Source organism: Strigops habroptila, chromosome 1, assembly GCF_004027225.2.
Source record: "Strigops habroptila isolate Jane chromosome 1, bStrHab1.2.pri, whole genome shotgun sequence".
NCBI classification, from domain to species: Eukaryota; Metazoa; Chordata; class Aves; order Psittaciformes; family Psittacidae; genus Strigops; species Strigops habroptila.
Window position 1 is genome coordinate 21,740,498 of NC_044277.2, and position 15,867 is coordinate 21,756,364.

General features: G+C 36.7%; 1 protein-coding gene across 15 annotated transcripts in view; it reads right to left on the reverse strand.

Annotated features, from left to right (window-relative positions):
• The window catches only part of VPS13B (vacuolar protein sorting 13 homolog B), a 444,484-nt gene that overhangs the window by 99,988 nt on the left and 328,629 nt on the right, over positions 1 to 15,867 (reverse strand). For all 15 annotated transcript variants that reach the window (XM_030480526.1, XM_030480557.1, XM_030480551.1 and 12 more), the window contains one exon: positions 7,882 to 8,019. In XM_030480526.1, coding sequence (XP_030336386.1) covers positions 7,882 to 8,019 — 138 coding nt within the window. The remainder of the gene's footprint in view (positions 1 to 7,881; positions 8,020 to 15,867) is intronic.

The following is a 15,867-nucleotide window of genomic DNA, read 5'->3' on the forward strand; positions in this document are numbered from 1 at the left end:
TTGCCTACTAGTGACTGGCTACCACAGTTACAGCCCAATGCTTTCTTTAGATTTATGACATAATACATAATAGCAGTAACTTCCCTGCCTGCCTCCCAATGTTATCTATTTCCAGCAAATAAATAGTAAAGAAATTAATGTGCTCGTAAAAAGATTGCATTCAAGTGAGTTATTTCTGGTTATGTTTAAATCAGACTGAACTAGATGATATCAAAGCTTTTTTTTTTTTTTTTTTTTTTTTTTTTTTTTTAATTACAGGGTAGCATTTGAATGTAGAATTTGACTTGTTCTTTCTCTTGTTTTCCTCACTACAACTCTTTAGATTATCCAGTAAAACCATGTCTGTCAATTATTAGTTTCTAATTACCCTTCACAACTTTCTGAACAGCTACTAGGAAACAGAACGATGAAATAACTATTGAGTTAAAAGGAGATTAGATAAATATAAATAAATTACACTTATTATATGCTCCCACCACACCAGGAGATGACTTAACAGTGAAAGGAAAAGAATCACGTTGCAATAATGAAATCAGAGAGGGAATTCAGGTCCCAGAGGCGATTCTATGGAGTTTATGTTAATGTACACCTTGTGGGGGACCAAAAAATAAACTGGAATAGTTTCCTGAAAACCGTTTCCAGCTATTTTCTCATTTAAAAAGTTCCAACTTCACTTGACCCATTAGTCATCATATTACTTACATTTATTATGTATTTTGAAATCTATTACAAAAAACCCAATGGATTCAATATGGCCTGTTTGAACAAAATCATAACATCTATAAAAGAAAACCTATGAGTAGCACTCTGAAACGTCTGTCTGAAACAATTTCTTTCTTTGTCATTTTATTACTTAGAGCTGCAGATAAAATTTTCAGGGTTATGAGTATTTTACCCTTGTTCTCCATAACATTCAGATTTGTACTGTGAAGATACAATTTTATTCTGTGAACTTGGGGTAAATGATATTACTCAAAAGGACTTTTTATTTGGTGGGCTAAGGATGAATAAGCAACACAAAAATAACAGAGCTCCTAGCAAGTTGCATTAGGTCGATCCCAGCTCTTACTAAAGTCAGTGAGCTTATTCTAATATATTCCATAACTTAATGTACACCAGGTAACTATTTCTATGACTAATAAACTACTATAGTATACTCTTAATCTGAAAAACCAGAAAGTAAACTCTATTAATATTATTTATAAGCTTTATTTATAAGACTGGGATCTTTTCACAGACTATGAGAAATGCTGAACTGTGAGAGAGAAAAATATAGCCTTTTCCAAGAATTTTTTCACTTCTCATACCCCTCATTCCCCAGTACACCTTTTATTTCTCACAGCTAATATAGAAAAGCCAAGGTCTGTCTTCCTCAAGCTGGACATGGGTCTTGCTCTTCCCTACCCCAAGAGGGCTGTAAAATATTAAAATTCTTAATAAATTCCACTGCTATAGAAGAAACTACTATTTGCCCTAAACTCTTCGGAGGATTGAATTTCCTAGTCCTAAGCAGTAGAAGAGCAGACAACAGGCATGAAACATTTTACCACCAGTAACATTCTTTCTCTGGGAGACACCCATCCTGATGTAGAGAGTTTAAACAGAGGAAATCTGAGGAAGGTAAAGGTAATCTTGAGCCCTGATTCTGATTTGGAGTCAGGGTGGCCCTTCAGTAACAGGGAAATGGCTGAATTGCAAAAATTAAATTTATAAAAATAGGAAAGAGAGAGACATGTAAAGAAAAGACTTGCTGTACTGTTCTCAATTGTCCCTAGTCAAGCATCAAAAGAAAGACAAATTAAAAGAAATTGAAAAGCAAGAAGAATCCAAACGAATTGTTTTTATCCTCTAATTCATCATTCCCAATTTGGATCAAGGGAAAAGAAGGAAGAAACTTGAGACAAGGCTTCAGAGGCCATCTGCAGTCCATCTTGTATTCTGCTTCTGTGAGACAGATGCCAATTAGTCTGGAAGAGGCTGGTAGTCACTACTCAGTATTTCTACCTACTGCTGTCTGTGTGCTGCAGCTCCAAGGAAGCAGCTCTCTAATGCCAGTATGGCAAACTAAACCCTTCAGGGAGCTTAATCAACTTGAGCCATAAGGGGTGCTCCCACCAGTAACAACTCCCACTTCCATGATCTAGTATGTCATTCACATTATGTGAAGGTGGCACTGAGACATTAACAGCTCTAGCTAGCCAGTGCCTGGGTTTGAGAGCTTGGACAAGGCTCAGAGTGATGTTAGTCTATGAATTTTTTAAAATAGTCACAACTGAACCAAAAAAAAAAAAAGTTTTACGTCGAGAAGACCAAAAATATCATTAATAAACAATGGAGGGTTACTGCTATTCATAGAATGTTGACTGAAATTAAGCAACTATGCAACTACCGAATACAATACAGAGGTGCGTCAAGAATTAGGTGGCGAGGCCAAAAACTGTACCGTGGAAGGAATACCCTAAATAAGGGCAACGCTAATTCTCCCAACAGAGAGTCAGGGAAGTTGAAGCACAATACAGTGAGATGAAATAAATTGTTCCAGGTCATGGAGCATGTTTGTGTAAAAGAAAAGAACCCATAAATACTAATTCTCTATTATCTGCTTAGCTGCCAAATAACACATCTATATTAAGACATACACGGGGGGAAAAAAGAGAGGATTTCAGAAAACTGAGCAAATGCTTTAAATAAAAGAATGCCAATACACTGAAAATATACCAATAAAATATTTTCCAACTTATCCATGTGGCTTTGGTGTGCAGGTTTCATTTCTAGTACTTCAACATTTAAGAAACTAAATTTAAAGTAACTGTTGCAGATACTGCTTTTAGAAAGGTACATTAATACACTGATGTTACAGACAATAGTTGTGTCAAAACCAAAGCAATACCTACAGGCTGGTACACCTGTTTGGAATATTTCTCTTTACCCTCTTAATCAAATAAATATCATTTCATGGCTACAGTGTCAGCGCTTTAAAAACTTGTTTGTAAAAGAGCAAAGGGGGAAAAAAAACCTACTAGAAAGCTCAAAAGTTTTGCAAATGACCCAGAGTTAATTAGAAAAGTCTGCACCCTGGCTAGTTCCCCTTCTCACGTGTCAGCTCTCATTAAATCAAAAAATTCTCATTTCAAAGTTAACAAACACCATGGTTAACAAAACTGTTAAACTGGGATCAAGTGGGCACATTCCTAGATTTATACATGATGTCATGCTAAGCAGCCCACAGCTGAACTTGCAAGTAGTATGAATGATTTTTCAATATATTAAGTATCTGATCTAATGCTAATTTTCTCTCTATAGGCTAACTGTGCTGGGAACAGGTGGCCCTGCTTTCAATTATGGAGGGCTAACATGCCAGTGTGAGGCCTGGATTAGTTCACCTTCTCACAGGGAATTTGCCTCGGTTGGGAATGGATTTATTATGGCTTCACACATGGAACGGAGCTCATGTCAGCTGAGGGCAGTGATACATCATATGATTCAAATTAACCTGCTGTGGACTGTTCCGCAGGGCTGATATTGTGTATTAAAATGACGACATTTTTAAAACAGCTTGAAAGAAACCAGGATTGCCGAAGTGCAATGGTTCCAATTTGTTCCAACTAATCTATCACCTGCTGGAGATATTATTCTAGTGGGTTTCTGGTAGCTGCTGTTTTCCAGGTTTCTCCAAACCACTGACCTTGCTAATGGATACAATTGTTGCCTCTACAAACAGAGCAGGGAAAGCCTTGAAAGAGTGCCATGGTGCAGTTTTGTTTGCTGCTTTTTATGCATAACCCTAGATCCAGTGCTGTGCCCCCCACGGCATCCAAACCCTGCCACGGAGGGACTGCGAGGAAAGAGCAATCCCCTGGGGTCCCCCAGTTCTCACTTTATCTTTCAGTGTGGCACGGCATTGTTTAGTTTGCCTGGATAGTTTCTTCTGTAGAAATTATTTCGAAAGGTGAAGTATCAAGGACTGCAGTTATTTCACACCTAGCAGTCTTCCCAACAAACTACTGGGGGAAGAGGACTTTGGCATAAACCATCTATATTTTGCGTGTGTAAATATTTTAAGGCAATTTGTATCAAGCTGTACTTCATGAACATTTCTGTATCATTTGCATGAACAAAGAACACATCAAAAAGGCATCTTTTATAGCCAAGAACGCATAGTTGATTAAAAAAATAAATCCAAGAAAAGGACTAGAGGGCAAAGTGAATAAATTCTGAAAAACTATTAAAACAAGATGGTCATATTTGTTCCTCACCTAATGAATAATATCTAATGCTGAAGCAATAAATGGCTCATTTATGTATTAGAGAAGAATTAGATGTACAATCCAGTAACAGACCGAATATAAAAGAGGGTCATGTAAACTGATGTAGATGGAATTTAAAAAATTTTAAATAATTAGTTACTGTAGAAAAAGAAAGAATAGTCCTTTAATACACTGTGGGGTTAAAGTTGAGGTCTGTTCCCACAGGCCTGATGATGAATGCTTATTTCTCCTAGGATCCTATTACCTTAAATCTGGAAGAAATATCATTTTTCTTCAGTTGCCAAAAATGTACAAAATAATCAACTCATGTGGCAAGAAGTGCATTAATGTATCCTGTTATTCTCATTTAATTAGTGGTTTCCAAGTTTTGCTACTTGCTGTAGTTTTTTGATCTCCGAGCTAATACGGACTGACAACCTGGTTTCCTGTGTGGTGAAACCATACAATTTTTCTGTGGAACACTATCTACTTATCTACTTCAGCTAACAAAGTATTTACAAGGAGTATTGGTTTTATCAAACACAGCAAACACTGGGAACCACTTTCTTTTAACTGCTTGCATGGTAGTTTGCATCATAAAACATAGGCATGCTTGATTGCTGTATTTGAAATTTAACCTCAGCACACCAACAATGTATTTTGTAAGAAAAATGACATTAAAATTCAACCACTGAACTTTGCGCACTTAAAATACATACAGAAAACTCTATAGTTATCTCAACTGCTACATTCAGATTTTTATCTGCATAGGCACAGCTGTCATCACCTGTACTGACTTTTCCGAACAGCAGATCAGCTGTACCCAACAGGTAGCACCTACTGGTGCATCCAATGCATTTTAATAATTTACTTTCCTCAGTTATAAAAAACACATACACGAACAAATATGAAAACACACAGTATGTCACAGAAAATATTCAGTTAGCAGCAGCATTATTTGCCAAATGTTCGCCAAAAAAGAGTAGACCTTTGAGGCCTGCAACATAAGCATACACCAGCAGCGCCTTTATTTATTCAATTTATTAACTGGGATGTCTCCCATCACAAATATCGTTTGTCTGATGACCTTACAAGAGCTCTCAGGAGTTTTGCTGAGGTTCTTGTCCTCAGTGAATAACAGCCAGTTTAGGATCTGGCGATGCAGATGCTTTCTCCAGGCCTGCTGACAGCCAAGCTACCTCACCATGGAAGAAGTTGTGGTTAGAGGACTTCTTCCCCCCCAGGAGAGTTAGTAACTTTTTTTCCAGTAGCCTGCTGAGGAGCTGTCAAGCTTTCATAACTCTTTGCATGTGCTGTTCTGACGCAATCACATGCAGAAAGCGCCTATCATTACTCATCCAGTGAAACCTCCAGCCCCCAAGGACTGCTTCTTGGTAAAGGTTAGTTTATTTGAAGAGGATCTCATTGTGGCAACAGCTGAGTTCAGAAAAAAATGCAAAGGAATGCAGAGCTGTTTTGTTATATTACAGCAGCAAAACACTTCATTAAAATTCAGGCTAATTACTGTTGAATCCTGTGTAATCATAGTTCCAATTAGGAGCAAAAAGATGATTAAAAAAAAAAAAAAAAGCATTTTGGCTAAGAAGAGATCCTAAAGGAAATCTCTGAAGTTTTATATGCTTTGTGAGAAGAAGTAGACTGAAGTTTATGATGCATTAATTTATGGTTTTTCAGTTCCCTATTTAGCCAAATACCATGGAGGGGAGAGATTTAACACCGGTTCAAGATCTGACTGAATTGCTGAGAATGGGATAGACACTTTGGCTACTTGTGAATACATACTTTGCAAGCTGGTACAACTTCCATGTTTGCTAGTTTAGTTTGAAGTCTGTGTTACTGGCAGGAGAGCATCAGGGAAACACCTTCAAGTATAATAAATTAAATTTACAGGCTGAGCCAAGAAACTACAGTGAGAATCTTGAAGAAAGTGGAATGCACAGGATCTGGGAATATGGGAATCTGCCAGACTGGGGAGAGAGGACACAGGAACTGGGGAGAGGGGGAAAAGGGAAAGGATGGATAAAAGAAAACCAATCTAGCAGCAGTGTCCAAAAGGCCACTGACAGTAGTTGTCTTTACCTCTCTTGTGCTGGTTATGATTAGAATGCGAATATACTATTATTATCAATTAATTTTTCAGTTCAAATGATAGTAGGTCTGAAGGTTCAAAGTTATATTAATGAAGCCTAATAGGGATCAATATAACAAAAGCTCTGCATTATCAGGTGGTTTTAAAATCTTCTCTTAAATGATGCATTTGAGACAACACAGGAAAAACAAAAAAGGGGCAATGATGAGGTTGTTCATGTACTTTATTCTTTCCTCAAGAATCCTGCCTGCCTGCATGGAAGAAATGGATTTTCAAGTTACTTAACCACAGTATTTATGGTCAGCAGTGAAGTATGGATGTCTCATTCTCTGACTGTTCAATTTGATGTTCTGGGGTCTGATATGCAGAAGTGATACTGCTGCACCCAGGAACAGCATGAACTGTATTTCCAACATCTAAATTTCTACATTTTTAAGTACCTTGAAAAAGTAAATTGTGTATTTTAAATTGGTAAGCTTAATATAACAAGAAACCCTTTAACTGCCCTGTGCTTCAGTTGCCTTCTGTGAAATGACAAGGGCATACTATTCCATCACTCCTGGGAGGGTTGTGCAGATAAATTAGTATTTCTGTAGTGCTTGGATCCTAACACGGTAAGCAACGCAGAGGAATTAAGAAATTCTGCTCTAGAGCCAGGTTTAGACTGTGTGCTGTAAGACTGTATGAACAGGTCATGGAATGAAAAGGAAAACCCAGTACTGAAGAGTTGCTCACTGATAACAACTCATTCTGTGTAATGAGTGAAGTAAGGAAGGGGGAATAAGTTACAGAATTCAACAAATCATAATAAACATAAGAAGAGAAATGAATGATGATGGCAAAGGTAAATGTAAACGTATTTTCTAACTTTTACTATAACCTCAAATATATTCTACATAATAATCCAGTTATAAGTGCATAATTCACAAAATGGAGAATGGATGACATAAGTCTACTTGCATGAGTGTCTGACACTCTACGAGTGAAAGTTCAAGTCATCTTGTTTTAAGTAAATACTAATAAACCTTCATACTACACCATGCAATATTGTGTGTTAAGGAAACAGTATCACTATTTTTAAAATTTTACTGTATCAACACTTGAGATGACAGGAATTTGCAATGCCATGTATCCAAAGAGCCCCAGATAAGGCAGCTTATAAATATCTTCAGAAACATTTTAAAAGTCAGCTTTTATAATAAACATAACTGTAATACAATTTCAGCTGTCCCAGGGCTAGAAGCAGGTAGACTTCATTCCTTTGGAAATTCCTCAGCCTCTGTGAAGAGTAAAATTTCTAAGTTTACCTTGGGAAGAAAATAAATACTTAGAGCTTAAACCTATGACTGGTCCAAGACTGACCATTCCTCAACTTTGACTTCAATTCAGGGCAACTGCTGGAGGGAAATTTCACATTCATTAGCAAGGAATAAATTTTTCTGATAATCTGATGTGTGTGTGTCTGTGTGTGCCTATCTACAAAGAGAATACATTAGAAAATAGAGGTTAAAGTGCAATGTTTACCTGGTCCATTAAGGAAGTCTTTAATTTGCACAGTGATAAGAGGTGGAGGAATACCACTTTTAGCATCTGCCTCTCCTGCTACTGTCTGCAACCAAATCTTGCAATAATCCAGAGCTTCTGGTAGAGTCTTTCCAGGATCTACAGATGATAATGACTGTAGTTATTAATGATATACCAGGAAGATAATATATAACAAAATGCTACATACAAATTGATTAAACAAAATTAAAAAGTTTAAAATATAACACAGTGAATAATATTCCTAGCATGACTGTTATACATAGCAATCGTGCCCACAGACAGATGCATATACATAACAATGCATGCATACATAGGCAAAAGGGCAAAGCTGTAATTACACAAAATGTAGAAAAAACCCCAAAATATCAAGTAAAATATGAGTAAAAGACATAAGTTACCACAAGATAATTTTAAATAGCATACAATTTTAGCTTTAATTATGTAACACTTAAGCAGTCCTTACAAGACAATCCATGCTCAAAACCTGCTACTTCTAAATTGTGTTTTCATTGTCAGGTAGAAAAAGTAGTAATGGAAAGATAAATTATAAAGGCTAAAAGACCAGAATGCTACCAGATCTCAGGAATAGAGCATAATGACAATGCAGTTATATCATTCTCTTTGGAGTTTCACTCAATAGCTAACCAGTACCTATTCTTGCATACCACCTTGAATTATATTCCTTTGATCAGTCTATAATATGACAACATAATAGTACATAAATGATTTCCTCCAAGTGCTATTCCTGCCTTCATTTTTCATATATCACAAATGACAAAAACAGTAGTGTAAAAAGGCTTTTTCACCTTCAGCAACTCAAGACTTTCATTATAGCAGTTCTCAATTCTGGCACTACAGGTCTTAAATTCTAAATAATCGACTATTCTATATTATTCAAGCTGCTATGTTAATTATTGAATGTCTCCCTCATCCTTAACTATTTAAGGAGATTTTCTTGATGTTATTCTCTCCCACTTACAGTCAATTAAAACCTGTTATAATTGCTTTGTTTGAGTTTTCCTAAATGGATTCCTTTCAATAACAGAATTTACATACCCACTATTATAGTCAACATATGGTATCGTAGTATCACAGTCATATGTAGACTGGGTATATAAAGTCAACTTTGGAATTTGTATTTCTCGACATTATCATGTGATTCATATAAAACTTGGCACATGTGAACCCTTATGTGATTTCAAAGAACCTACTGAAACCAATTGATCATGACTTTAGATCTGTATGGAAAAGATCAAAAGTTAGCACATTCTTCCATTTTTATTTGATCAATTTTCAGGCAATGACTTTACAGCAGTATTTGTACTGCATGGCACACACATTACAGCCTTTCCTTCCCTTTATTCCTGCTATACATTTATAAAGTCAGCTCCTAACAGTTATTTAAGAGCTGCCACTGCATACAACAGATTTGTATATCTTCCATGTGAATTTCTACAGTTTTATAGTTCTTAGTCCTTTCCTTTAATTACATTAACCAGAATGGTGTGGCACACTCCCTTTTCTGTAGTAAATGCTTTAGGGAATATCTTGTTTCCTGTGTCTGGAGTTTGTCTAGTATACTGAAAATAATAGTAATAAAAAATCTTTACCACCAAAGTACACATCTTTTCCAAAATACAGTTTTGTAGTTGTTCTGAACAGGATGTTATCTCTGACTTCGATCTAGACCATAATATCTGGTAGCTCATCATAAATAACATGCTAATGTTTTTCAGAATGTATAGTGGAAAGCATCGTAAAAATTACTGAACATTGTGCAATGAACATCACTGAATCAATTAAACTATCTCTAAGTTATTGTTCCTTCAGAAGTATTAGTATAAACATTTATGTGTACCAATATGGGGCAAAATATTGCAATATGCCATTATTTTGCCTCATTTCTGAAAGATATAATCACATACTGTCTACAGCAACCTAGATCATCCACTGGCTTTTCAGAAAATCCAGTAAATACATTCAAACAGTTCTTCTGAAGAATACATTTATAGGTATTCTATTATCCTAAGATGCGTTTATGTTATAAAATACCTAATAGTTATTTCAAAGTTGAAGCTGTTTCAAGATGAAAATATCTCTGATGAAAAGAACTTACACAGCAGAAAATCCTTGCATGACATAATACATTAGCTATACAAACACTGCCTTCAGGTACTGAGAACGGCAGCACATTAAGCACAGAATCGAAAAACCTAAAGGAACCATGGGGCTCTCAGGAGATTATTTTGCTCTGTCAGGTCTCCAAGGAGTGCAGCACCATCACTTCTTCACTACCTGGGGCAGAGTCCAACAAAATATATTCCTTTTAACCCAGCACTGGCCTTACTGATTTTTTTTCTTTCTTATTCAGAAACTGAGCTAACTCTGGAAGCAGGGTAGTTGCCTTGACATGATTTGTATCAGAAGTAATGCTCCCAAAGGGCGAGGCAAAGAACTAGTTTGAGTGCTTCTAAGCCTGTGGCGTATGGTTAATTTGGAACCTGGGTAACAGACTTGACCATGCATCCAAATATGCCAGATATGGAGCAATAAATAAGTTTTTACATAATGAAAACAAAGATAAAATCCAGACGTGTCAACCCTGACTATGCTGGTATATATCTCAAAAGCTTGAGGTGAGTTCCAAACAGGACCTATAAAATGTATTTGGATAAGACAAACTGATTTACATCAAAGGTCAAAAGAGTGAAATATGTGTACCTTGATTAAAATAACTTCTAAAGTCAAAAACAGCATATGCATTTCCATAGGATTAAAGATCAGAAAAGGAATAAAACAATATCAATCAATCAATCCCTATGCCAAGGGAATCTCCAGAGAAGCAATTGAATGAAAAAGAGAAAATTTAGGCTGAAAAGTGAGGAATTCCTGATGGGGAGAGCTGTTAGGAAAAGGACTCTTCTCCCTCAAGGAAATGATGGACACATTCAGAATGTTTAAAAATACGCTTGACAGAACACTATAAAATATACAATAGGGAACAATTATGCATCAGCAGGGAACCGGTCTGAATAATGTATTATAATAGGTCATTTCCATTTCCATTTTCTATGATTCTCCCAAAAATCAACACTTAAATTTGCAGTTATTTGTGTAAAGAAAATGCTGGAGAAAACCCAAGGGATGCGTACATAAGTAAAAGGAGCGGCTAGAATTACTCCACAGCAAGCCAAGAGAGAGAAAAGAAAGACTTGAGAAGTCAAGAGCTGTGAAGACAGCCAGAAATTCTATCTTCTGCACCATGTGAAAAATTTGTCTGTGGCAGCAAAAGAAAAATGGTGAGACAACTATCACAGATTGCAACCAAGACTGTAATTTAAAATCTGTAAGACTGAGAAGCTGAGGCCTTCAATACGTCCACATTTCCAACCCCCCCTTTTTTTTCCTAGAAAAAAACAATGTCTAGCTATTTTTGAATCCACCTAAACATCCAAACCCACTTTCAGTCTTGCTAACGTCCAGACCTCAGCTCCAAACTTCACAGTTTATGAAGTATCTTCCTAAACTTGATTTGAATTTGCAAGATTTTGATTTCAGCTGCTATCCCCTCATTCACATATTAACATCAGACAGCAAAACACAAACCTCTGAATTAAAAGGGGAGTTAGGGGAAGGGAAAGGAGGGAGGCAGGACAAATTTCACACCCTGAAGCTTTGCATTCTCCAGAATGTAGTTTTGTTCCAGTTTGTAGCTGAGAGCCAGGGCAGCTCAGGGGGAATAGTCCCCGGGAGGCTTTCATAGAGGGGGCTCAGCAATCCACAGCATCCCTGCAGCCAGGCAGGGGACAGGGCTACCGAGTGTGTGCGCGGGACAGCAACTTGGACTGTTCAGCTGGAACTTAACCCAGACCAAATGAGCTCTGCAACATGCTTTTATTTCAATAGATGAATCATGTTTTGGTCTACAGTCAATTTCAAAAGCCAGCACGATGCTGCAATCATCTCTGCATTTCAAACTCCAAAGTGGAACGTTTGGTCTTGTTTTAAAAATGGTTTCCATTGGAATTTAAAGAACACAAGTGGGAAAACATTTCTATGAGCGTACTCACAAGTGCTGTGTCAGGAAGTTCAAAAAAGAGCACTTACAGTAACCCGAGGAATGTACATTCCCAGGCCAGCTTGTCTTAACGGGTGGGGGCTGCACCCCTCCACATCCATGGATACAGATGTACTGGACAATAAATATACTTGGGAGGGGAACAGGTGACACTCCAGCAGAACTCTCTCAATGCTATAGTAGGAAACAGCCTTAAACCCTCTCTCTGCATTGTAGGAAGCACAGGCTGACAGAGAGGCAGTGAATCAGACTTCCTGCCAGAGCCAGCCTGAGTTGCTCTCCATGCAGCTTGGGCTTTCCATTAGATCAGAGGTTACATGTGGTCTTAGCTACTGCATCTGCTCTTCATGGACCTCCTGCCATCAAAGGCGTGGGTGTAAAGTAAAATAAAATAAAATAAAACCCAAGATTAATTCTGGATGGCCTCACAATGCTTGTTTTTTGCAAATGCTTCATTGGCGGATGTTGAAGAAATTCCATGCATAACAGTTATTTACTGAGAAATTTCTCTCCCTTAAAACAACCAAGCACCACAATGTCCTCTTTGAAAGTAAACAAACAAACAAATAGAAAAAAGATTTTTCAAGAATGCCCAGAGCACAATGGTCAGGAAATGAGACAATTTTGTATCTGGATTACATTACCTGAAACAAAGCAAATAAAGATTTAAAAAAATATTTATAAAAGCAGCTTATGAGATTACATTAAAAACAATTGCACCCACTTTTATTTAAGTGGAAATGACCAATGCTCTGTTTGCAAAAACTAACAGTTAGCAGATGCCTTTTTGTTAAATATAGGATGAGCACCGAGTAAAAAAAACGTTGGTTTATAGTATCATTCAGGCTATATATACAGAATCTTACAAGTAAACTCAGGGAGCAACTAGTCTTCCTAATAGTGCTTATTAAGCAGTTAATATTTATTCCATTAATTTACTTACTCTGATTTGAAGTTCCTATAGCTAGCAGTAGCATAATTGCAATCAAGCTGTGCAATTACAAAATAATTTAAAACCACAAATAAAGCAGTTTAGCACAACCATAATAAAATTGAGCTAACATTTTAACAACCTAAAAAGTCTCCTCCTCCTCTTCCCGACTTGCAAGTGGACTTTGTTGGAGAGAAGAACTGAGGAAATTGAAAGCACAACTTTCAGGCCTTTAGCTCCAAGGCAGACAAATTCTCTCACATACAGACACTGGCCTGATGGAAATGTGCTGCTACTGACTGCTAATTAACACACTAACAATACTTTTAAATAGCCTATTTCCTCTTATTTTATTCTTTTCATTTCTTGCATGTTTCAGAAAGTAAGCAAAAAATAACACAGCTAGTGACAGAGGGGTAAGTTCTTTGGATGTAGTTTGGTGTTTTGGCCACTGTGCTATACTCTCTCACAAACACAGTGGCAGCTTAATGTGCAAGATCCTGAATTTTAAGCTCTATTAATTTGAAATCTTTCAAAAATAAGAACAAACCTGGCAGTGTTCAAGGCCAGGTTGGACAGAGCCTTGGGCAACATGGTCCAGTGTGAGGTGTCCCTGCCCATGGCAGGGGGGTTGGAACTAGATAATCTTAAGGTCCTTTCCAACCCAAACCATTCCATGATTCTATGATCCCAAATAAAATATACATGGACTTTTAACAGTATTAAAAACTTCATTCCTATACATGTTCAAAGCAGTAAACCATCATAAGGCAGTAAGCTTAATTTTGTCATCCGCCCAGGATTAACTATTATTCTCTTTAAATTTCATGCTGGTGTAGTTATACAGGATAATTTTACTCTTTTATTAAAATCTTCATAGAACAGACTCTCCTCACGCTACCTGTTTGGAGCATTTCTGAATTCTAGAATATTCTTCGTTGACTTACAGCTGATCAATATATTTCTTAAAAATACACTAATGGGAGGTAAGGGATGGAAAACATAACTAGATTCAAACTATTACCAACTTTTTTTTACCCTAGAGGTTTTTTCTTTTTTGGAACCAACATCCATCAAAAAATAAGACCCTCCTAATTTCACAGTAGAATTCTGTATTTGCTTCTGCCTTGAAGATTTGAGAGGTGTTTCAAAACTGTGGGTTTTTTTTTCTTTTAGAAAAACTGTTCTTTTAGATTTTTTTCTTTTAGAAAAGTGGTAAGAAATTATAGCACAGTCTTTCATATGACCCGAATCTACTACTGTTAAACTAACAGTAGACAAGTCTTCAGAATTACACAACAAAACTGATTAAAAAAAAATTTTAAATGCTTTAAAACATTCCTAAAATATTTCTATGCAGCATATATGGCGTGTGTATATATGTGTGTGTGTGTGTATATACATATGCACAGAATGATGATTTGAAATGGCAGAGTTTTTATTAGCATGTTTTGGATCTAATTACATATTTCATATATAGCTTAAGCATATTAGTATTAGTAATGAGAAACCACCCTCACAGGAGTACCAATGAAACTTTATAACAAACATCATGTATTTTTACTTTTGCCCAAAGAAATCTCAATTTTTTTAGGCTGTGATGAAATTTGCGATGTTATATGCCCGATCTTCTGCACTGCAGCTGTGCTGGTGCCTAACTCCATCATGTGACGTAATGCACACAATGTTCTCATGTGGCCTGCTTGCCTAGTCCCACTGCTTAAATGTCTGTTGTTTGTTTTTTGGTTTTGGGTTGTTTTTCTTGGGTTTTTGGGTTGGTGTTTTGTTTTTTGTTTTGGTTTTGGGGTTTTTTTTTTTGTTTTGTTTGTTTTTTTCCAGGAGGAATACACTCTATCACTTTTTATAATGCAGTTTAAATATATCTTTTAAGTTTACCTTGTGTTCTCTTTCCCATCCTATCTTAGACTACAGAGATAGCTGCATGCATACATACAGACACAAGAAGAGCAGTCTTCTGAGAGTCTAACAGGAAATATTCTTCAGCAATATTTGCTGTAAATTAAACATCATTTATGCCTTCTTCCCACCCTCCAGACCTTGATATACAGAGAAAAACAGGAATGTAGTGTACAAAGGCAGAGAAGCTTATTTCTTTCAAGTAAACTTTATATTATTCTGGATTTGGATGACATCTCAGATAAAACTTTCAGCAAATAGTCACAACATCAAGACAAATTGGTGTGATTGATAGATGAAATCGACTGCAGCAGTGCAGAAAATGCCATGCAGAGCTTCTGATGCTGTATTATATGGTATGCAATATATAGAATGTGTAATATACATGCACACATACATATATATATAACACATAGTGCATGACTATTTTCCCTCAAATAGGCATGTTAGAAATGAAAATTGGAAATTTACAAAATGAACATGCTTCTACAGTGGTATGACATTAATCTCAAACAATGCAATTACAGGCACAGCAGGTCTTCCTAAACAAGAGGCAATAAAAACTTTATACAACCTACTTTGCTGTGTGAATTAGTGTGTGACTTGAAGTGTGGATTAATTTTATTAACTTATTAATGCATTTAGGATAGTGTTTTTAGGCACTAGAACTTTGGCATCCACCTCTCAAACTCTTCTGAAAAGAGGCCTAATGCTTCAGTAGCAAGCACAGAGTTCTGTCTGATACACAAATAAGGTACTACTTCCCACAAAGGCAGCAGGATGAGACCAGAACTTCTGCCTTCATATAATGTCTGACACCTGCCTCCATACTCTTTTATCTTTGCCTGACAAGGAGACAAAAAGCCAAAAAAAAAAGGGGCAAGACCTATGTAGGGCTAATCTTTGGTCCTCTAAGACAACTCCTTTGGGCTTCACTTGAACAACTGCTGGTGGCCACGGAGCTCTCAGGCTGAATGTTCCTGCTATCTTTATAATTTAAACTTCTGCCATGCTTATGTGCTCTCTGATCCACTTTCAA